This window comes from Lutjanus erythropterus, chromosome 24 (assembly GCF_056507025.1).
Source record: "Lutjanus erythropterus isolate fLutEry1 chromosome 24, fLutEry1.hap2, whole genome shotgun sequence".
Classification (NCBI taxonomy): Eukaryota; Metazoa; Chordata; class Actinopteri; order Lutjaniformes; family Lutjanidae; genus Lutjanus; species Lutjanus erythropterus.
Genome location: NC_139340.1, coordinates 10,773,849 through 10,798,575, shown reverse-complemented (window position 1 = coordinate 10,798,575; position 24,727 = coordinate 10,773,849). Strand labels below are relative to the sequence as shown.

At 40.7% G+C, this 24,727-nt stretch overlaps 1 protein-coding gene across 1 annotated transcript; it reads left to right on the top strand.

Moving 5' to 3' along the window:
* The first annotated feature begins 1,169 nt into the window (after positions 1–1,169).
* LOC146304738 (bile salt export pump-like) lies at positions 1,170–22,884 on the top strand. Its single transcript, XM_084714023.1, has 28 exons — positions 1,170–1,305; positions 1,488–1,506; positions 3,214–3,243; positions 3,335–3,386; positions 3,483–3,775; positions 3,923–4,010; positions 5,289–5,422; positions 5,516–5,687; positions 6,219–6,343; positions 6,429–6,603; positions 6,979–7,092; positions 7,212–7,322; positions 7,413–7,538; positions 7,929–8,132; positions 8,224–8,394; positions 10,295–10,496; positions 10,893–10,956; positions 11,390–11,510; positions 11,689–11,865; positions 13,338–13,442; positions 13,771–13,932; positions 14,957–15,160; positions 15,922–16,163; positions 17,029–17,185; positions 17,656–17,853; positions 19,032–19,238; positions 21,715–21,861; positions 22,342–22,884. Exons 1-28 carry the CDS (start codon positions 1,227–1,229, stop codon positions 22,540–22,542), a joined length of 4,080 nt encoding a protein of 1,359 aa, XP_084570149.1. The 5' UTR covers positions 1,170–1,226; the 3' UTR covers positions 22,543–22,884.
* The last annotated feature ends 1,843 nt before the right edge of the window (positions 22,885–24,727 follow it).

Genomic DNA, 24,727 nt, shown 5'->3' with positions numbered 1-24,727 from the left:
TTTCTTTTGTAATGCAAAGAAAACACTGTACAGTAATCCCAATTGTAAGTGAATATATTAAATCAAGTGATCTGCAAAATTGTGAGCAGAGCCATTGTTATTAGTCCACTGAAGCTGTCACAAGCTCATTTTAAAAGGGCAGCTCTCAGATTGCTCTGGTTATCAAAGTAATTGAAGAATTGTTCACTAAAGCCTCTGGTCTTAAATCCTATTAATCCCAGCACTAATCAGAACCTTATGAAGTTTCAGGGTCCATCAAATCATTTCAAGTCTTGTAGAAATAAGCCCCTTCGACAGCCCAAACACTCCAAACACCATTTGTCAATGCCGAAAGAGTTTGGTTTATGCTGCCTCTAGTTTATTAGTATTACGCGCCTGGCTGACAGGCAAGCCAGCGTAATAATCCAGCGTACCATAGTGCCGGGGTGTGCATCAATAAACTAACAACTGGACAAGACTTTTAAGTTTCAAGCCTTAAATGATTATTCCTTTTTCTGTGGGAGGACGTTAGCACATAATTCACAATGAAGGCGTCGCGCGGTCTGTTCTTTTCATTCAACAGACAAACAGATTCATCATGATTGGGTATGAAAGTGGCATCCTTGAAAGGCCCAGACACAAAACTATCACCTGTGAGAATTCATCCATCACGCTCGACTAGTAAGGATGCAGAAGCGGTGAAATGTTTGCCTGCCGGGGTCAATGGCCTTAAACCGACAGGACACTTACCCTCAAACAAAACACTCTGACCCTGAGTTCCAACCAAGCCCAATTCTGTTAAATAAGAGCACGTGAATCTCTACTAAGGTACACAGTTTGTCGTCCTGCACTCAAGTGACGGGCTGCCACAACTACAACTCGCAGGGGGACGTAACAACTGCATGCCTGGATCCTGGATTTAATTACTGCTGCTGCTGGTTTAATTTCCTTTTGTTAGAACTCATGATTGGTTTCAATCAAGCATAAAAAAAGATAGTTTTCTCTAAAAAAAAAGAAAACGTGTAGGTAAGTTTCTCATTTTTACTCCTAATATCTCTTGACATGACTGTCATCATCAGAAGCTTTCTGATTTTTCCTCGAAAGTTGATGACTGCTACCAAAAAAAAAAAAAAAAAAAAAGTACTCTCAAGTGGGATTTAAATTTTGACATGACCGTCATACACTAATTATTCTGGTCTTGGACATCTTAGATGCGCTTTCCTTTTGCTTTTCCTAGATGAGTCAACATGCCGACTGGATCAGTGAAACTGCAAAGCATTAAAAAACTGGGACAGGAGAACCACAGCTATGAGTTTTCAGATGAAGGTAGTGCACTATTATGTTTAATTTTCTAGACAGTGGAAGATGCTTTATTGAACAGAACTGCTCCAAAATTATATGGAGATGTATTGTATTTCATTTTTATTATAATAAATAAGTATGAACTAAGAGCTTGAGCAGATGTGAACTGAAAAAAGTTGAAAGCCTTTTCTATTCCTGTGTTGCAGAACCAGCTGGCTCCTACATGTAAGTATATTATTAAGTACTGTATTTTATGTGTCACTATATATTTCTTTAGGATCATCTTTGATATTGTAACAAGGAACATTTGTATAAAAGGAGTGTTTTCACTCTGTTATGGATGTTCTGCAGGGACTACGTCAGGCTGGTGGTTGGTATTTTAATATCTATGCATGGTTTCCCATTTTAAGTGCAAAGTGCAGCCACCAGCTCGCCAGAATTATTAAACAGCAGGAGAAATAAGAGGCAAACAGAAAAGGCAGCTGATATCGCCTTAAAAACAGGAAAGACTCGGCTACCATGTGTGACAGTCAACCTCCTCACAAGAAATATAGTAGCTAGAGAGAGAGTTATCTATGAGGAGTTCAATGGCCTTGGTCATGTGTATATGTATGTATGTAGGCAGGACAATGTACATGTGTCTGTTAAGTCTATATATCCAGTCTGCAACAACACTGCTATACCAGAGAATAATAAATACTTTACAGTAAGAGTAGAATATGTTTAAGTGCTGCATTACTGACGCACAAGTGATGATGATTTAATGCATGAACTGATGCGGGACGAATCACAAATTCCTGTTTATGTCCCTGAGAGCGCAACGCAACTTTAGAAAACACAACCAAAAAGTACTAGCAGTAATAGTACAAATAATACTTTCACAACACGTGCAGCATTTAGAAAAAAATGCAGCAGAGTAAGAAAATACAACCAAATACGGAAATGTTGTGCAAACAACTTTTTTTAATCTGGTGTGTTTTCGTTTTTTGTTTTTTTTTCTAAATGTGCACGTGTTGTCAAACTGTCAAACGAGACAACGTTTCTCCAGGACCATGGTGCTCTAGAACACCAGAGGAGACTAGACAGACCATCTAAGGACTACATATACATACATAAAGCTACACAGGACTACAAAAATGCATGTGTGCAACCTTGTTAAGCTTTTGGTTGGTCTGGGTTACACACTGGGCTTAAAGGTGCTCTCAGGCAGTGCAACATCACTACAATGGGCAAAAAAATAAAAAAACTGTTAAAAATAGTTAAAGCTGCTGTGAAAGTAAACATAAGCTGCTGTAAGTATAAACATAACTGCTGTGCAACAATTGCAATACTGTGAAAAATTACAAGATGTAGATTAATAAAAACTGCTGTGGATGTAAACACAAGCTGCTGTAACGTAAACATAAAAAATATAGCGTCAGCAGGAAGAATGCAGATGGTCATTGGTGGGTTCGGTTTTATTTTCATCTGTTTTTGTGAAGGCAGAATCAGTAGGATTTATCCGAGCCGTTCAAAAACGCACCACAAAGAGAGTTGATTGCATCTCATTCCTGGAATGTTAGAAATCGATGTTTTGGGCAGGGTCACTTCTCGTGGGTTGTACATTATTGTTATTTTTTGAATATTACATAAAGGTCTCTATGTTACACTGTGTGCAGCCCTGAGAGGCGCGATACTTAATGGATCATCAAATGAATTAAAAGATGATAACTGTGAAATGACAATCATTAACTGATGGTCTATCATTACCAGCGAGCTGATGATTTCTTAATCATGAGCAGGAAGAATCCGTGATACATTATGCATTCATTCATTCATCCATTCATTAAATCATCATGCTTTACTTAAGCGTATGTTTTTATAAAGTGCTAGAGTGTTCTATGTATTATGCGTAGCAGCTCACAGTGTACTCTTTTTTTTCCCTCCATGCAGGTCAATGACAAATTCCAAGGACAATGAGAAGTGAGTAAGAGATAGCAATAGAGGCTGTGTCATGTTCACTGTCATATTCACCTTATATAAAATCTAAAAAAAGGCCTTCTATTCTGAACAGAGGTCAGGGAAAAGAAGAGCAGCCAGCGATAAGGGTCGGCTTCTTCCAGCTGGTAAAGTACCTCTTTTCATTCTTCACGTTGTTCCCTATTTCTATATGAGATTTGTCTCTAGCAGCTGCATGTGTTTGTGCTTACCTGTGCGTCCAGTTCCGTTTTGCCACATGCAAAGAGGTGCTGATGATGGTGTTAGGGAGTGTGTGTGCAATCCTGCATGGCTCCGCTCAGCCCCTCATGCTGCTGGTGTTCGGCCTGCTCACCGACACCTTCATCGAGTACGACATCGAGCTGAACGAGCTGAGGGACGACAGGAAGGAGTGCGTGAACAACACTATCGTGTGGAAGAGGAACTACACTGCGTCAGATGGCCTGAACCAGTCAGACTGGTTCATGCACAATTCAACATTGGAGATGCTCGTACCGCTGAAGGCCAGGTCGTGTGGGTAAGTGGGTTGTGAGTAATGCATGAGCTGGGCTTTTTCCATCACTGAACATAGTGTAAGATGTGATATTAAAAGTTTTAGATCTGTGTTTTAGTGTGTACGCGGTTTTGTAGTCCTTGTATATGATTTATTTAATGTATCTTTCAGGATTCTCGACATTGAACTTGAAATGACCAAATTTGCATTCTATTATGTTGGAATTGGAGCAGCTGTATTCTTGCTGGGATACTTTCAGGTTGGTCTTAAAAAGTCATTATTTTCATACAAAAGAGCCTCATCTAAAATTAGATTAGACTGTGTCATCCTTGCATCCAATTAGATTCAATCAGCATGACACAATTTGATCCTATCTCGCTATGAAGAAAATTGTGCAACAGTCCTCCTCCTGTGGCCTGGATATTCTGCCCACAAGCTTTAAAATGATGTTAACTGCATGGCAACAGATCTTCTGCAAATAGTCAAATCTTCTCCTCTCTCAGGTTTTTTCCCACAGCCCCTAAACGCTGCAGTTATTAGGTCTTTCCTAACAACACAGACACCTCACTAACGAACCATTACAGGCCAATATCAAAACTCCTATTTATGAGTAAAATCCATGAAAATACTTTTTTTTCCCCGAGCAACTGAACACCTTCTGGGCCATGAACAATTGTTTGGATGACTTCCAGTCAAGATTTCGCCCACACCGCCGCACAGAGACAGCTCTTGTTAAGCTCCTAAATGACATTAAATTAAATGCAGACAGTGGTAAAATTACTTTGTATATTGGATCTCAGCGCTGCATTTGACACAGTCGAGCACAACATATTAAAAAACTGGATGGGACTTTATGGCATTTAGACTTGGGTTGCATCAACAAACATGAATTTCATCTAATATTAATTTTAATCAGAGTTTTTCAAAACTAGGTTTACATTGAGTAAAGCCAGATTTAAAATTGCACAGAGCTCTGTTACACAATTAAAAATAAATTTCAGTTTATTAAATCCAAGTTTAGGATGTAAATGGAAATAAAATAGGGTTTAATCAATATGGAAATGCTATAAAATAAATAAATAAATATATAAAAATTAAATAAGAACTCTGTTGGGACCTTGTTCCATCCATCTTAGCCGACTGTTTTAAAAGTTAAACCCCCTCCAGTCTAAGTTTAAACTTAGTACCACATCACATTTTAAATTTAATTAAATTTAAAGTTCTGGTGCAATAGAATTAAATTTATTCTAAGTTTAGAGTAAAAAAAAATTAAGCAAAGTTAAAACACAATCTAATCTGGTTTAAAAGTTCAAATGGCTTAGAGATTTAGTAGCTATAACACTTTCATAAAATATCAAGAATGGTCAAAATCAGAACACGAGAGGCATAGACATCCTGTCTTTTAGTCCCTAGTGTGGGTCAAACCCCAAAAACAGCTGGATCCTACATTTCTCATAAAGCAGCTCAGTAGCCTTTCCTCAGCCGGCCTCCTAACAATCAACAAATCTGAGCATGACCTCTCTTCTACACTCGACAGATCTCCTTGTGGGTGACAGCTGCTGCCAGGCAGATTCAGCTCATCAGGAAAATGTACTTCAGCAAAGTGATGAGGATGGAGATCGGCTGGTTCGACTGCACCTCTGTGGGGGAGCTCAACACTCGCATGTCAGAGTGAGTGGGACAGTCTTGACACGACTTCTGTCTCGTGCGGTGTTTTGAACTATTGTTGTGTCTGTGTTAACAGTAATTTTATCTGCATTGCAGTGACATCAACAAGATCAACGATGCCATCGCGGATCAAGTTGCCATTTTTTTGCAGCGCTTCACCACCTTTGTGTGTGGTTTCTGCATTGGCTTTGTGAAAGGATGGAAGTTAACACTTGTCATTGTCGCAGCAAGTCCACTGATTGGCGTTGGAGCTGGTCTTATGGCTCTGGTGAGACTTGATTTCTCTCGACTTGACTTGAGTTGATTTTTCCTTGACTTGACTTGATCCAACTTGAACTCTGCTGCCTAAATGACTCAACACGTTCATACTTTAACACGTGCATAATGCTGTAAAACGGTTGCAGTTTGGGTAGGTTTAGGCTTAAAATTGTTAACAAAATTTTGATTTTCACACGGGACATGAACCCATATCTCCACCCCACCTCCTCCATTTCCAGACTTTCTCCCTCTTTATACTACGTCAACAGCCTGGGAGGGTCTTATACAGCTGCAGCTGGGTTTACACCGAAGTCATTATGAGTCGCTGTTAACAGATGCTGTCCGCGTCTGTATGAGTCACCAACGGCGGTGACAAATTTGATGTGATAAGTTGGGAATGAGATTGGGCTGGGTGACTTGACCTTACTTGAGCTCTGTTAATTTGATGACTTAACTTCTCTTGACTTGTTAACTTCACTTGACTTTACCAGCTGCCTCTTTTCCTCTCCATCAACTTTGCTTCACTCTGTTTTCCCTCTAGTTTGTGGCTAAGCTAACAGGGATGGAGCTGCAGGCCTATGCTAAAGCTGGAGCTGTAGCCGACGAGGTCCTCTCGTCTATCAGGACTGTGGCTGCTTTTGGCGGAGAGTTAAAAGAAGTGCAAAGGTAAAAATCTACCAGATGACAGTCTAAGGTTAAGTTAATCCTATATATAAAAGGATCTGAGGTCAGCTCCCCTGTTCCTCTACAGGTATGACAGAAACTTGATCTCAGCGCAACGCTGGGGCATCAGAAAAGGTCTGATCATGGGCTTCTTCACCGGATATATGTGGCTGATCATCTTTCTGTGCTACGGTCTGGCCTTTTGGTATGGATCCAGTCTGGTGGTGGACGCTGAGGAGTACACACCAGGAACACTACTGCAGGTATCACACTTACCACACTGGATGTGCATTTATATACTTTTTGGTTCAACCACTACTGACAGATGAGAAAATTGTAGTTTTCCTGCTCATCATAAACAGCCTTTTCTTGTCTGGTTTAATTTTGTGATTGACAGTTTTTATAAGCCCCTCGCTGTTTCATCTCTTGCAAGCACAGTTTGAATTCCCTCTGTCCTTTACTCAGTTTTTTTTTTATCACTTACACGGACCAAACAGAGCAAGACAAAACAAGAAAGGGCTGCTTTGATAAAAATGATCACATGTGGACTGTTACACTGAAGAACACAGCTAGTTTGCATGATGGTACCTTGTAACAGTGTTTTGCGCAGCTGGAATATACTGACCTCTTCATTCCAGGTGTTCTTTGGAGTCTTGATAGCAGCCATGAACTTGGGACAGGCCTCGCCGTGTCTGGAGGCGTTTGCTGCAGGTCGTGGAGCTGCCACCATCATCTTTGAGACTATTGACAGAGTGAGAACGCCTTGTGTTATAATGTTGCGAGATTTTGATCTTACAAGGTGCTCTGTTTTCTCAGGAAACAATCGCTTGTCTTATTGACAAGTCTCATTTTTCAAATGTGTCACTGTCAGGAGCCAGAGATCGATTGTTTATCCGAGGCTGGATATAAACTCGACAGGGTCAAAGGAGACATTGAGTTTCACAATGTGACCTTCTACTATCCCTCCAGACCTGAAGTCAAGGTACTTTCATGTTTTTACATTTATATAACTAAAGGTAGAATTTGATTTATGTGAACAGTTTCAGAAATGCCTCTTGTGATCTCTGCTCAGATCTTGGACCAGCTCAGTGTTGCAGTGAAGTCAGGGGAGACCACAGCCTTCGTCGGACCGAGTGGAGCAGGGAAGAGTACTGCCATTCAGCTCATCCAGCGCTTCTACGACCCGAAAGAGGGAATGGTAGGTTTGACTTTTGTCAACTCCTGTGATTAAAGATTCCCTCGATAAACCGTAGCTGCTGCCTCCTTCCCTTAAAGCATTATTCTAGTCGTTGCAAAAATAACCATCCCCTGAGGGTGATAGAAGTACATGATAATCTGTTTCATTATTCAACCAATGGGTCCTAACAGCCTCATTTTTCACTTTTACTAGAATTAGAGGTCTTTGCACACCTTATTTTCTTCCTTTCAGCTTCTGGAGAATGAAGGCTATGCACAGGATTAACAACCGCACAATTTAAAATCGGCCTTGCTGCAAAAAAGACCACCCGCATTATTGCAGCAAAGGACTTTAATAGCATCATCCATCAATTTGAGCAAAACCAGTTGCTCTCTGTGCCCTCCATCTTAGGTGACCCTGGACGGTCATGACATCAGAGGGCTGAACATCCAGTGGCTGCGCTCGCTGATTGGCATTGTGGAGCAGGAGCCGGTGCTGTTTGCCACCACCATTGCTGAGAATATACGGTATGGTCGACCCGGCGTCTCCATGGACGACATCATCACTGCTGCAAAGGAGGCCAACGCCTACAACTTCATCATGGACCTGCCACAGGTCTCAGTTTATAAAATTTATAAGTGCTCACATGCAAAAAAGAAACTGAAAGTAGGCCTAATAACTTTCCCTGTCATTTTAAATCTGACAGAAATTTGACACTTTGGTTGGTGAGGGTGGAGGTCAGATGAGCGGCGGTCAAAAGCAGCGTATTGCCATCGCCCGAGCTCTGGTCAGGAACCCTCGAATCCTGCTGCTGGACATGGCGACCTCTGCCCTCGACAACGAGAGCGAGGCTATAGTTCAAGAGGCTTTGGATAAAGTAAGTCTGGCTGGTCAGTGTGAATTAGCTTCTGTTTTCATCTCTGGTTACAAGGGAAACGATGAAAATACCACTAAGCTTCTCTGCAACATTTTACAGAGATTTCTCCTTTTTTGAGGAGAGTGTTTTGATCATGCTTGGTCCTTTTCAGGTCACGGTCACTTAAACATGTAACACTGGGTGGCAATCTGCAACCAGTGACATCAACAACAAGTTAATATTGAGTCAGCATTAGAAAAAACACATTAACATCCATGTACAATTTAACATCAAGAGACGTAACATTAACCCATACCTCTTAGCGCATGTTCTAAAAATATCAAATATCCCCATAGCTCAACAACTAAGAAAAAATACAGATTTAACGTTTTACTCCAGTAACACTGTATCAAAAAAGTATAAAAATCAATGCAACAGAACCAGAAATATTGGCTTTTATTTCACACATTCTTCCTCCTTCTCAAAACTTGGCACATTATCCTGGTTATGACAATTCTCTACTTTGAGTGTGAATGTCTATTTTACAAGCTGCATGTCTGTTTACTTCCTGTTGACACTATATTAACGTTACCTTCACCCACAGACTTAATGATCAGTCATCCTGACTTCACTTTCCACAGTCAGCTTAGTACACACTGTTATTAGTATTCACCATTTATTTTGTGTATACTCATTTATTTTGATGTCAGATAGTGTTTTCCAACAGGAAACTGAAGCCGCGGTCTCTGCTCTCTTTACAACCAGCAGACTCCATGGACAGAAAAAGTCTTTTTACCATGCAGGACATGGGAGTTGTAGGAGTCTGTCTGTTAGTTAGTTTGTGTTATTGTTTGACCTTGGTGTGACTTCCTGCAAGGCAAGATTAGCATTTTTTTAAATTGGAGTTTTGTGGCTGTGAAAAGAGTGCAGACGGCGGCCTCAGTTCACCGTCGGTAAAGGCTGTCCAACAGCAAAGTAAAGTGGGGAAAATGTTCTAAATATAACGTTAAACTGTTATCGATTTCATCCTCGTTAAGTCACCGTTTGTGTTAAAGGAGTGATGCAGTCTAATGTCTTCAGCTCCCCGTCGTTGAGTTGGCTCAGCTGCAGCAGCAGGAGAAGAGAAGTTTTCTTCCACCCAAACAGCATGAATTTTTTAATATTGGCTTGTGGAATTAATTGCATAATGTTTGTAATAAATGTTCAAACAAAAACACTTTTTGGATTAAATCTAATTTCTAATATTTTTATGCTTACTGTATGTACATAAGACTCTAAATTACATGGTTAGAAGACCATGTTGGATTTAGGTTTATAGAGGCTTTAAAGAAGCCGATCATTACAAAGATTATGAATAAAACTGACTTACATTACACTGCTTAGCTTGCAGTTCATGGCTTACGGCCAGAACCGTGCGCTTCCTCCCACCACCTATCACCTCGGATCTGATCTTTCCCGCTCTAATTAATGCACCTGGTGCTCATCTGTAATCATTACACACAATACTTCCCCAGCGGTCAAATCAGACAAAACCAACGGCTCCTACAACGGTATAAAGACAGTAAATAAAATACAAGCACACAAAGACAGTTTCATCAATGTTGAAAAAAGGCAAGTCTATAAATCCATATCTTTGCACAATAGCTCTGACGAACCAACTGCTGCGAGGATCAATCCAAAGGAAATGCCACAGCACAGAAATGGATGAAAATCTTTCTTCGTTTTTTTATTTTGATACACTGACATTTTAATTTTACATAATGGGATGAGAAAATTCCGCCACACAAGACACACAGACGAGGGAAAGTACATGATCATAAACACACCTCAGTCAACACACAGTGCAAAACATTTCAGGGTTTATCAGGGTATTTTTCTTAGTGGAGTATGATGCCACAACATACGTCTGATTTCGTCATAGGTACGCATGGGTCGCACCACCATCTCCATCGCTCACCGTCTGTCCACCATAAAGAACGCTGACGTGATTGTCGGCTTTGAGCACGGCCGAGCTGTGGAGAGGGGCAAACACAATGACCTGCTGGAGAGGAAGGGAGTCTACTTCACTCTGGTCACCCTACAGAGCCAAGGAGACAAGGCCCTGAATGAGAAGGCTCGGGAAAGTAGGTCAAACCGAATCAAGTTTATCATTACATTGAATCTTTGCTCTCAGACGGACATTTATCCACATGTGGGCTGGGCTGCACCAACAGGGATGAAGCTTCAATTTATACTTAATTTTGTTGCACTCAACCGTTAAACCTGCACTTGAGATTTATGACCAGAGCAAAGTAACTCTCTACTGAGCCATTGCAAGCTAAAAAACTAAGCTAACTAGCGAACAATGTGACGTTTTGGTAACTTTTTAGATGGACAGCAGTCTAACACTTTGTTCATTTTAAACCTAGTTTTGCTAAACTCTGATAAGAACTGATCTTTTACTGAAACAATCTTCGTTGGTGTAACCCAGTCATAAGGAGCTACTGATTGTGATCTTTTTATTGGATCTCTTGCATTAGTGGCTGACAAAGAAGAAGAGCCAGGGAGGCTGTCCAGAGCAGGCAGCTACCGTGCCAGTTTGAGGTATTACACAAACATTCCTAATCACCTCCGCCTCTTATCACTCGCTCATTTGTTTATTTGTGTATAAATCCATTTACGTGATCCTGACCGTGCATCTAAATAGGATTATTACGAAAGTCATTTTGTGACTGAAATTGAGTTGTGTCATGGCAGAAACTGGTACCTTCATTTACTTAATTACCCTTTCACATTAACTTCGACATTTGGAGCGTTTAGCTGACACTATCATCCAGAGGCACTTACAAATGGTGCAACAGCAGAGGAGGCTTGAGGTTCTCTATTGCCGCTATTACAAGCATCCAGTAATGAGTGCAGAACAGTGAAGAACAACAGCTGAGGAGCCGCAATGTTTTCCGGTGTCCTCAGAATATTCATGTGCATAAAGAGGTGGACATGGCCATGTTTTCACTTGGCAGGTTTTTTGTTTTTACAGAGCCTCCATCCGCCAGAGGTCCCGATCTCAGCTGTCCAATCTGATCCCAGAGTCTTCTGTTCCCATCGCTGGAGAGCTTGGCCCCAGAGCCTACGCTGTGTCACAGGCAGACAAATCCAAGGTGTGTGTGTGTGTGTGTGTGTGCAGGAGAGTTTGCATACATTTTTATGTGTGGGTGGTCAAAGCAGGAGTATAAAACTACTTGTTAGGTAATGCATTTGGTATCCTCAGATAGCATACACAGTGAATAGCGTTTACTGTGAATCCCTGTTGATGTTTATTTGTCTGTGAACGCTCAGAACGCCATCCCAGAGGAGGAGGAGGAGGAGGAGGAACTTGTGGAGCCTGCTCCTGTCGCCAGGATCCTAAAGTATAACATACCCGAGTGGCCCTATATGCTTTTTGGATCCTTTGGTGCTGCCATTAACGGAGGAGTCAACCCTGTCTACTCTCTACTGTTCAGTCAAATCTTAGCGGTGAGGTTCACGTTCTAATCAGATTTTCTGAAATACATAAAAAAGGTTAATTTCAAATGCTTAAAAGCCTCGAAGTGCAGAATTAGAAAATTTCAGACTTGGCCCCCTGGGTCACACCAGAAAATGGCACAGCCTTAATCCACAAGTCCTTCTGGGATTCCCCAGACTCCTGATGAAGCGACATGTTTTCGGGGTATTTCATTTTATATTCAGCGCAAATGCAAAACAATACCAGCACAGAACAACTGATAAGCTGTACAATTAACCTGAATACTGAAGGCAGTAATTGCAGGACATTTGTGTAAAACAAGCAATTTGGATTTCCTGTGAATATTCTGTTTGTATTTTTGATTTTATTTTTAACAATCATACATACTTAATGGCTTCCTTTTTGACAAAGTGTTATTGTCTCTCTGATGTTGGTCTATTAGCGCTTTGATTGTTTCAGCTGCTTACTTTTCCAATGCAGGACGGCTCACATTATGTTGTTGAGGACATAATTACGAACAACCGAGTTGGAAAAAAACATTCATTTAGTTTTAACTGCGAGGAAAATGTGATGATATCTCACACCAGGTGTAAATGGCTACAGAGCCACCAATACTAGCACTCACACCTACATAAAATTCAATATTAAAGGAGAAGTCTGTAATATATTTTCTGTAATAAATAATAAAAATTACTATAATGTGTCATCAAAGATTAAGGAAACTAAGCTGAAATTTCTATTCCAGACCAGAATAACTGTTTTTGTTTGTCCATTTCACATTAATTAGAGTTCAAATTAATGCAGAATATTTGCTTAACAGGTTAGTATCTATTGATGAGTCATCAGAAATCATTAATAATCAAGTAGATGTTTATAATGGTTAAATTAAGCAAAATGTTAATGAAGTCTCTCTGGGTTAGCTAGCTTGTTAACTGAGATGGTGTTGGCATTTGTATCACTGACCCCTGTCTTATGCTCCAGTAGATGAGGTTAAATAAAAGTGGATGCACTGCTAATAAGCTAAGATAGCTTCCTCCACGTTGGACTCTTAGCTCCCGTCACCTTGAAGGTCAACACTGTCAAGATTTGAGCGGATTTACCTCAACATGCGAACGCAGGGATCGAAAAGGATGCCTTAAAATACTGGTGTGACCGGGGGCTTTAAACTGTCATTACGATCTCATGAAAATAATCTTAGCAGCTCTAACGAGTTTGGCGTACTGTGTCATCAGTACAGCCATATGAAGAGAGTATAGATAATTACTTTTATGTAGATATTCTAATTATTTATTATCATACATACTGAATGAGTCAGTGAACACAATGATCACCATGCTGTGCTACTTTTTAACTTTATGTATGTAAATGATTTATATGTACCTAAATTATGTATGTGCAGCATGGTTTACAGTAACATGTTTTTGTATGTCCGTGTGTGTGTGTGTGTGTGTGTGTGTGTGTGTGTGTGTGTGTGTGTGTGTAGACGTTCTCAGTAACAGATCCCGTGGCTCAGAGGAAGGAGATTGATAGTATCTGCCTGTTCTTTGTCATGGTCGGCGTGGTCTCTTTCTTCACCCAGATGCTGCAGGTAGAGTCGCAGTCTGCTTTAGAAAGACTGATTGCTTTGGTGCTCCCGCCTTCATTCACCCCCCACTCGTGCTCAAGGTTGGGGGAAAGTCACAAGAGACCTCCTTTATTTTGTCAAATTAATACCTCCTTTGGATGAAAGAGATTGTCCTACATCCCGCTGAGGAGCCGTTCTATAATTGAGTCATGAGTTCTGACCACCCGGTGGAGACGGATGACGAGGAAACATTTTCCTTTTTTCACATTACTAATATATTAGACTATGTTGAAGAGCACTGCGATTGTATTTTGGATTTAAATCTGTTTTGTGCGCGTGTGTGTGTCTCCAGGGTTATGCCTTTTCCAAGTCTGGAGAGCTGCTGACCCGCAGGTTACGGCGGCTTGGCTTCCACGCCATGTTGGGCCAAGAGATCGGCTGGTTTGATGATCACAGAAACAGCCCGGGAGCTCTGACCACACGTCTGGCGACTGATGCCTCACAAGTTCAAGGAGTGAGTTACAGCCTCGGTGTAAAAAGATAATGATTCTGAAAAGTCACTCAGACCAGACTCAGCGATAAGATGACAGTTTTATTCATAAAGCTGATGAGGTGATATTTGTATCCAATACAGCAGGCCAGTCATCTGGCATTAAAGCATAATCTGATTTAAAATTATTTTAATATATGCAGTGCTCATAACCTGCAGAGTCATTTATTACGGCAACTCATAAAACACAGAGTCATTTTCATATATTAGTTTTTGGAAAGGTATTTTATGCAAAGGCAGACAGAGGCGGTGAAATTTACAAAAAGGTTTTGAGGTTTTCAGGCTGTCTGAAATGTTATTATGTGATTATTTTATTATTCGGCCATGGGATATTCTTCAGAAAATGGAGAGGAACACGTAGTATCTTCTTCCAGCTATGTGGCCATTTTTAATAAAAAAACAAAACAAAACAAAACTATTTTATCATTAATAGCCCCCCAGCTTAGTGGAATTAAATGCAGGCCTATCTCAGTTTGTTAAGTGTCTGTCTGCCCATTTCATATTAATATTTATATTAAAATCAACATAATTAATTCATAAATAAAACAGCAGTTGCTGCTTATCTGTTGAGCTAGCTAGCTCTTAGCCGTCAGCAGAGTTTCAGCTAGGTTTTTTTTCCCCTTCATGATTGGACTGTGCTGCTAATTGAATTACCTCGATGTAACAGCCTCAGCCAGCAGTCACAAAACAGGCTGCAATGGCTGCAACCTGTGGGCAAGAAGTATGTACACTAAAAACGTACTTGTTTTTGCTACCAACAATCAATTGAGGCAGCATTAGAGCCGCAACTCCCATGTTCTGCAAAGTAAAATGGAGTCTGGAGGCTTTCAGGAGAGCTGGTTAATGGCTTTCCCTGTCAGAAGAGGCTGTCTGCAAAGCACTCTCTCTATACGAATCCTTTCTATAATGTGGTGAGTTCATTTTTGCACACTATGACATGTTGAGTCAACTAACACAATCCTCCTTTTTCCACTTCTCTTCTCCTCAGGCGACAGGCTCGCAGATCGGCATGATCGTCAACTCCCTGACCAACATCGGCGTGGCCGTCCTCATGTCCTTCTACTTCAGCTGGAAGCTCACGCTGCTCATCCTGTGCTTCCTGCCGTTCCTCGCTCTTTCGGGCGGCTTCCAGGCTAAGATGCTGACTGGGTTCGCGAAGCAGGACAAGCAGGCTATGGAGGCCGCCGGACGGGTCAGATATCGTTGTTTCTACATCAGAACTTCACCTCAGCTTCAGTTTTTACCCGCCTTTGTTGACTATTTATCCACCTCTTGTTTGGAAATGCTTCAGTTCTGATGAAAAATGACAAGTCAAAAGCATCATCTCAATAAACCTGCTCAACTCTCAGGTGGAGGGTGACATCATCTGACTTAACTACTGACAGCAGATAAAAGACAGCTTAACAACAGAGTCTATTTTAGGCTCTTTCTCACCACTGAAGAGAAGCTCTACAGCCCCGCAGCTGAGCTCAGATCTCGGTACAATAGCTTTTTATTAGGAGCTCCTGTAATTTGGCAAGTTAGGAACGGAGCTAACGCTGTCGGGCTCCATTCCTGTAGGGGCCACCCAGGCTTAAAATGCAGTTATGGTGGTGAAACACACAGTGGATAAAACCTCAGGCCAATACAGCGAGAGCAGGGAAGTTCACATAATCAAAGAAAAAGTATTCAGAAGTCAATTTACTATGAACTTTTTTCAGCTATCTTAATCATCCTGATGCAGTAAACCTCACCCATCCAAATAAAGTGGATTAGATGAAAGTTTAATGATCCCTATGGGGAGAAATTGGCTTACTGCAGCAGCATTAAATAGGATATAGATAAGAACAGAGCAAATGCTTATCTATATCATACTCTGAGAACAACGTTTAATCAACTATCAGTCATTTTGCCTGTTTGATTTTTTATGTTTAATCTGCTATTAGATATTCAACCGCCGTCCTTTATTTGCAGATTTCCGGTGAAGCGCTAAACAACATCCGCACCATCGCCGGCCTGGGGAAAGAACGGAGTTTTGTGGAAATGTACGAGGCCCAGCTCGACGCTCCGTACCAAGCAGCTCTGAAGAAGGCAAACGTGTACGGAGCCTGCTACGGTTTCGCCCAGTGCGTCGTCTTCTTGACCAACTCCGCCTCCTACAGGTTCGGAGGTTACCTGGTGCGACAGGAGGGGCTCCACTTCAGCTTGGTGTTCAGGTGAGAGGAGAAGCGTGTGTGTGCTTCTTAGTCATTAGTGCTGTTAACAATTAATTTCAGGCTACACTGCCTGTTTTGTTTCAGTTCATTTTTAGCATGATTTTCTACTCGGTCCTCCTGGTTGAAAATTATCTTCTAATTTATTGCATTTTAATTTCACTATATTTATTCATCCCTTAAGGGTTAATTAGAGGCAAGAGGGTTTGTACAAAAACATACAATTTATTACCATGCATAAAATAATTAACTGACAGACTTGAAAAATGCTGCAACCCAAGGTTTTGTTTAGTAGCAGCTGATATTTGTGAAGTTCAACAAACTGTTTATGTTAATTTCACCATTTACACTATTTTCTAGAAGTGAATTAAAAACTTGTCCAAAAACAGCACTTTTGTTTCCCTCTGAGAAAATCCTCAGACTCCCTTAAAAATCATTAAGTTCTCTGAGTTGTTGAGTTACAGAAAACTTTATCAACTTGGTGAAACTTTCTATGTATGCATGAGAAATTCTTAATTATTTGTCCTCTCTTGTAAATTCAGCATGTACCTGAAGCCAAGCTGCTGCTCTCTGCCTTCATTTTCTTTTCTGCGCTCGAGGAATAGCAAAGATATATTGCATTTTGGAGGCGCCATGATGTAGGACTGTTCACTGAGCATGAACGTGACACCATCTCTGACAGAAGCAGCGGGAATAATACTGTGTTTTTGTAAAATTACTATTAAACGATATATGGAACATTTCAAGTGCTCCTGGTGGCCACGGTGGGCCCTAGCAGGCACTTAGTTTGCACATTGCACTGGCCTTGATAAAGATTATAAAAAAATGGACTGATAAATAGGTTACATTACATTGATTTCTCCGGCAGGGTCATCTCGGCCATCGTCACCAGCGGCACAGCCCTCGGCAGAGCCTCCTCTTACACGCCCGACTACGCCAAAGCCAAGATTTCAGCTGCACGCTTCTTCCAGCTGCTGGACCGCGTGCCTCAGATCAGCGTCTACAGCGACAAGGGAAATAAATGGGTATGAAGGCATTGGTTATGCTTTGTGTTATGAGCACTGAGGTCACAGTGGACGTTGAATTCATAAAAAAAAAAAAAAAAAAAAGATTCAGAAGGGAATCGAGATGAAAAGTCTGATTTCTTATTCCTTTATTACTGGGCTTATTAATTTTACATCAGTCATGACAGGCGTGTAGATGGAAGAAAGGAAGGATTGTTAGTGCTTTCATCAGAAAATGTAAAGAAAAAAACCCCCTGAAAACACAATTACACATAAGTCATTACAAAATGTGAATTATTTTGAATAAAAAACTCTCATGCGACAATTATTAGCATTAAATTAAACTCTTAACTGCCTGTATAACTGGAGTCTAATCTACCTTTTGTGGTCAGGAGGTGGCACCCTAACACACTGAGGAACCAACACTAACCTTTACACTCTTGAACGCTTATTTTCTCCTCTCCCCCTCCCTCCCACGTGTGTGTTTTCAGGATAACTTCCAAGGGAACATTGACTTCATTGACTGTAAGTTCACCTACCCCACCAGGCCTGACATCCAGGTCCTGAATGGGCTGAATGTATCAGTGAAGCCGGGCCAGACGCTGGCCTTTGTGGGCAGCAGCGGCTGTGGGAAGAGCACCAGCGTGCAGCTGCTGGAGAGGTTTTATGATCCCGACCACGGCAAAGTGGTGAGTCAGGAGGACACGCAGCTAAGCACTGCATTTGTGCGGTACTTGGCTGTGTGAAGTGTATTATGAATTTCAAAGTATGTAGTGTAAATGATTATGAGACGAAAAATATAAATATAAATGAGAACTGACAGGGAAATACTGTACTTTTTACTGCACTACATTTTTTTCGACAGCTTATCATGCCTAGTTATTTTCAAATTAAAAACAAAAACAAAGCCTAAAAACAACTGAAAGCAAGCTATGGTCTCATTTATAGCAAACAGGACAAAAGTGGGATCTTTCTGGGTCTGTTGTTGACATGAATTACTAAGCCCTTTCACTATGTGATAAAAAATGCAAAGTTAATAACAGCAACTTCACGCAGAAGCTCTGGCTTAGTGGCCCCAAGAGCCCTTGGGTCCATTTGGTAATCCACCCATGTCAGTGTTCTGTTTACAGCTTTTTTTTTTCAGCTGACCACAAGAGGCCAAATAAATAAATAGTCAAGGATGTACTGTAAACAAACACAGCGATGCTGCTACACAAACATATTGTTTAGAAAAATGAACCTTCACTTGAAAAATGTGGTGAATTCTTGCATATTTCAACAAGGATACGTGCAAAGAGAGAGATATGATTTTAAAAACAGCCAACTTTTTACTGTCACAGCTGTTGCTGACCTTTGTTGAAATGTCAGATATTTCATTCTAAAATGAATAAGTCATATGTGTCGTCTGCTTTCAGCTTAAACTCAGTTGTACCTTGAGTGTCATTGTACAAAGTAAGACCTGTAATTTGTCAAAGTCAGAGAATAATTGCTGGACATTTAGCGTAGGCGGTGATTGAAGTATTTCTGACTCTTCTATGACTTCGCTTCATTTATCAATCAGACGTTTATGCTGACGTTGCGCTTATTTTAAAAGAAGGGGCACTCCACCCAGGATGGAGGTTTGCTTTTGTGCCAGTAAGGAATTCCTGCCAAGATTCAAATGGCCTTAATTGAGTTGGAAGCGGTTTGGAAACGCGTAGTCCTGATTCTCTGTCCGAGATTTAAAAAGGACAGTATCACCTCTGCATAGTTAGGAGAGAAATTACAGTGGAGATGGTGTTATGATAGCTCATTAAGTGGATTGTATTTTCAGTCTTTGATTATTATATTGCTTTCTACTAATGGTAAAATCAATCGCTTCCTGCAGCTGATTGATGGCCGCGAGTCGACGCAAGTCAACGTGCCCTTCCTGCGCTCCAAGATTGGCATCGTGTCCCAGGAGCCCATTTTGTTTGACTGCACTATCGCAGAGAACATCAAGTACGGCGACAACTTGCGGGAAATCAGCATGAATGAGGTCATCTCCGCCGCCAAGAAAGCCCAGCTTCATGACTTTGTCATGTCGCTCCCTGAGGTACTGTGGACAGTCTGTGTGTGTGTGGTGTGTGTGGTGAGACTGATGTGGACAGAAGCAGGGCAGGTGAGGCTGAAATGAGGTTTACTCTGTGTTCAGAAAGCAGGTTTACAACAGGCAGCCAGTCAGCAAACAAAATGTAAAAGGGGAAGCAGGCAAACACAGACAACAATCCTGAACTGAACAAGGGCACATAGATGATCTGGCAAATACTAGTGGGAGAGAGGCATGGACATTAGGGGCGCAATGGATCACGTTTGCCCTGTGGCCCTTACGAATCACCCCCCACGATTCGGCCCACGTGATGTGTGAAAGTGTGAAATAAAGTTTTACTGTTGTGTTTCATTTTTAAAGCAATGACAGTGAAAAGACGAGACAGATGAGTGCCGTGTTTTAATCTGAAGCGCTGTGAGTATTAAAAGAGGAAGAGCAACTGATTTAAAAGCCGTCACTTTCACCTTAATCCCAAATCTCAACCATGATTTCCAGCATTTTCAGGGGTTTAACTGAGAAACTGGATGTACCTGACAGAGAAACAGATCATAAGATTGTAATGTTTACTGTAACTTTGGCAATATGTGCTGCTGCTTTCCCTCTGACACACAGCTGTCACTCACAGGAGCAACCTGCAACCTATTACTTGCGACATGAAACCAGTCAGACAGTGCAGGATATAAATGACGCAAAAGACACTTTGAAATCAGATCTGAGCAGCCGGAGTGGTCGGACTGAGACCCATTCGTAGAGATCCAATTTAAATAATTGAACTGCATTTTAAATGTGGCTTAGATCCAATTTGCAAAAAATCACATTTCAAGTTGTATTTTTCTGTCCAGACTTCCTCAAATCAATCTGGATACAATCTCAATATGCCAAAAAAGTCTAAGAGTTTCCTCTAATGCCTAGTTTATCAAACTGCAGTATGTGTACCACTGGTGGTATGCAAACTCCCTTCAGTGGTACATGGAGGACCGTCAGAAATATTTTCTTTAAAGAAAAAAAAAAGATTAAAAAATGCAAATATATCAAAATTATACAAAACTTTGGCGCGCACACATCATCTGTGATTACAGGTAGTTATGAGTTAAACTGTGATAGTAGATAAAATGAAGATAAAATGAAAATTATTGTTTCAACAACACTGCGATCGTGGATCCAACAGCAGCTATTATGGAGAAAAGTGCAGGTGCAGAGCTCGACTGTCCACAGCGCCCGCTAGAACCAAACAGCGCAAAAGAGTGGTGGTACACGGTGTAAAAAGTTCAATAAACACTGCTCTAATGAGTAACTTTTACTAAGCAACTGATGTCTTTTATATAGGTATACAGACATGATTGAAAATTCATATTTTACTGTATGTTTTATTTGTTATTGACATGCCTGAGTTTTAGATCACTAGAACAGAGATTTTTGATGATGCCTTCAAAGGTGCAGATTTATCAGAAGTTTTCTGTGTGAAACATAACGCATTCCCATTGTTAGTGTAATAAGTGTGTCTGAAACAACAACAGTGGCAGACTACTGCACTGCTGGGCCGCGCACCACGTGTTAAATAACTACAATAAAATAAATAATGAGCGTTTTTCATTTGCTATTAAATCATGACCACAAAAGCAAAATAAGCTCCCTGTGTTTGCTCAGGATGTTTTTCTCTGGTATGCTTGTTTGAGCATTTTAAAAAGGTTATTGTACAAAGATATTTTTGTATTCTGTTGTGTCTGACACGCCCCTTAATTTTAGGAGTTTCTCTTAACATGCCCTTCAGATGTTTTGTGCATACGGTCCCAGATAACCGGGAAAAAACAGGAAAAGCACGGAAGACTAAGAGGGAAAATACAGTCAGGAAACTACAGCTCCTAGACTACTTTAACTGAGCAATTCTTAGACTCTGATATTTTTTAGTATTGGCTCTTTTATTTATTTAGAATATATACAATTACTCTCTCTGTCAATCTTTACTTGATTATTTATTTCCTTTTTTTTTTCTTTTCGAATATATTTTTGATACTGTTCTAATCTCAAAATACAATACTTATATCTTTATTTGATCTGCTTTACATCTGTGAATGTAAATAATATCATTTTGAAATTCTTTCATATGAATGAAAATGAGCATTGACACAACCGTATACTGTATGTATAATACTCTGTGGCTCAATAAAACATATATGAAACCGATAACTGGGGAAAGGTGAGAAACTCTGAGGGCAAGTTATGGGAAGTTCCATCAATAAAGAGCCTCGGGGAAGTGAGCAGGACGTGGCCTCGTGACATTTTATTACCGTTATTGCTTTTGTTTTCACAACGGAAACTCAATCCAGGTAAAAGTCGTTATTGCTTGTTGATTTTTTATGACCCCACAAAGAAAAAGAATTATAGAAGGATTTTTTTTTTTTTTTAGCTCCACATGAGGATATGACTCACCATTATTCTTTAGGACATTTAATACAGATGTTCTTCCTTCCTCCTGCCTCAGAAATACGACACGAACGTCGGCGCCCAGGGCTCCCAGCTGTCTCGCGGCCAGAAGCAGCGCATTGCCATCGCCAGGGCGATCATACGTGACCCGAAGATCCTGCTCCTGGATGAGGCCACCTCTGCCCTGGACACCGAGAGCGAGAAGGTACGCTTCATTAAACACCGAACAGCGGCGTCATCGTTTATTGAATCCACAAACCTCGCATGACAGTACAGTGCAGCTGCTTGATATTCTCCGGGCACGGAGAGCAAGGAGAGCAGGCAGTTAATTATTATTATCATTAACATCATTATCATTCATCATGTCTATTATTATCACCAGCAGCTCGCAGTTCATAGCAACCCTCCAGTAGAGCCTCTTTAAGATGAATATGGTCTGCGGGCCAATGCCGTAGCTCTTCCAGCTCAAAGAGACTGAAGCATGCTGAGGACAAAGAGGCCTCTGCAGCGCGCTGATCCACTGAAGCATTCTAATGATAGTAATCAACGCATGATTGTGAAATTGCTATAATTGTGAGGCTTGTGCGTCTGCTCAGTGGGAGAACTGATGATGGCTCCTGCCTGCATGTGTGCATGGCTGTGAACGCTGCTTCATGTGTGTGTGTGTGTGTGTGTTTTATGACAGACAGTGCAAGAGGCGCTGGACAAAGCCAGAGAGGGACGGACCTGCATCGTTATCGCCCACCGCCTGTCTACCATTCAGAACTCTGACATTATCGCCGTCATGTCCAGGGGCTTTGTGATCGAGAAGGGAACACATGACCAGCTCATGGCCCTGAAGGGAGCCTACTACAAACTGGTGACCACGGGAGCACCAATCAGCTAACTGCGCGCAGAAACGGCAGCCAATTAGCAAGGCAGCCGCGGGAAACGAATGTAAGGAGCAGCGTCACTGCCATACGCCGAGAGAGGCCAGGGCTGGAAGTACGCCATACTTTAAATCATAAAGTATGCAAAAAAAAGGAAGATACACCTGTTCACTCGTACAGTATTTATTTTTGGGCATGGATCCTGTCATGAAGAGAGGAGTTTTGTTAGTCACACGCCCTATTTTGGGTTATTTTAAGTAGTAACAGTTGCTCATTGTCTTTCTGTTAAGTTGGCAATCGACCTTTCCAAAGTCCCGCCCCTTTTCACTCTGTTGTCCAATGACAGTTGAGCAAGTCTTTTTCCTGTTTCTTGTACCCACTGAGATATGCAACATGCTGGGCTTGTCCATGCCAAAAAGAAAAACAAATTTTGGAGGTGGTTAAAAAACGTTTGTGGGGAGTCACATGTTAATTTAGTCACATGTTAATTTAGCTAATGTTAGCAAAACACGAGTTAGCAAACTAATTTACATCACCATGTGGCAAGAAAGTGTGTGCCATGTCTAAAACTGTGCCAACACAGAGTACAGGTATTCAGAGCGAAGTATCTCCCACAATTCACCACTGTCTAGTGCACCAAATCCGTCTTTCGGTTAGTGGTAATAAGCCTACAAACAGACATGTGCAGTATTTCAACTGAATGTATTTAAAATATGTATTTAATTACTTCTTTTGAGTGTTTTGTAATTAGGATTTTGCTGGACAGAAAAAAAGATGCAATTTCCACCAAATTAAGAAATAAATTAAGAGCCTGTATTTGTATATTTGAAATGTCTAAAATACAATAAATGTGATAATGTGAGTTTGTATGAAATGTATTTTTGTATTTTCAGATTACATATATCTTGTATTTTAATTAAATACATTTTCCATACCATTATTTTGTATTTTATTTAAATATTTTTGATGAATTTGTAATCTTCAACAACTTACTGTACTTTTTTGTAATATAGAATATCTATTGTTTATGACAATAATTATATATAAATAATTTAAGCAGCTTTAAAGCGTACTATTTAACATGTTTAACATGTTAATTAATGGGATTTAGACGTGCTAATTTGGACAAAGCCAGGCTAGCTGTTTCCCCCTGCCTCCAGTCTTCAGGCTAAGCTAAGCTAATCTGGCTGTAGCTTCACAGTTGAGCACACAGACGTGAGTGGTATTAATCTTCTTGTCTAACTCTCAGCGAGAAAGCAAATATGTGTATTCCCCCAAATGACAAACTATCCTTTTAAACATTTTTTCGAGAAGGAAATAATTGTGTGCCTTGTGTACAGTAGACTGTGTTCCGAGGTAATTTAATTGCTTCAGTTCCTCTAACCAGCTATTGAATGTGTTTGTTTTTAAATAAAAATATCAAAGTGTCTGAGCTCGACTGAGCCATTCGTAGTATTTCTGTGAATATGAGGAACTTCATCTATCAGGCATGTCCCAGTGAGCTCTGACGAACCGCCTCATACTTGTTGGCAACTGTTGGCGCTGTACGATATCTAGTGTTTGAAATCTGTGAATTTCACCTCTGTTGCTGATGAAAACAATCTATAATGAAAGTGCATCAAATATCATTAAGTGATATTTACAGCCTACCTGTGTGATCATATGAAGTCAATTATCTGCTCTTGTTCGCCTCTTTGTTTTGAAAAAGGCCCTGCACGCCCCCACAAGTGTTTAGCTATTTAGCCGTGCTGCTGATGATTACATTTGGTCTCTGGACTCCACGGACTGTAAGATTGATAAAGGTGTAATATTTCCCGCCTCAACTGGTGCAACAAGAGATTCAGAGAGATTATCAGTCATGTCTGTCCACGCCCACACCGTCCTGAGAATACTTCTAATCAACTAATTAAATTAAATCACCTGTCTGGCTGCAACATAAGTTGTTATAAGCACGGTCTGCTTTGAAACTCTAACTGGTGGCGCCTTAAAGGACATTTCAACATCTAATACTTAACAGCTGACTGCTTGTATTCATGCTGGATGGAAATCATAGTCAGCACACAAATAAAAAGGAAACACGGTCATTTTGAAAAGGACCGTGTGAAACGGTTATTTTTCATTACAGAAAATAGTTGGTATCTCATCAGTAACTGAAAGTGTGAATGGCAGAGCATCCTTGAAAGCTACAGAGCATCAGCCGAG

Coding starts and splice junctions, on each gene's coding strand:
- LOC146304738 (XM_084714023.1), top strand. CDS start 1,227: ATGCCGACTGGATCAGTGAAACTGCAAAGCATTAAAAAACTGGGACAG. Junction 7,539..7,928: donor ACGACCCGAAAGAGGGAATG/GTAGGTTTGACT, acceptor CCTCCATCTTAG/GTGACCCTGGACGGTCATGA. Junction 8,133..8,223: donor TCATCATGGACCTGCCACAG/GTCTCAGTTTAT, acceptor TAAATCTGACAG/AAATTTGACACTTTGGTTGG.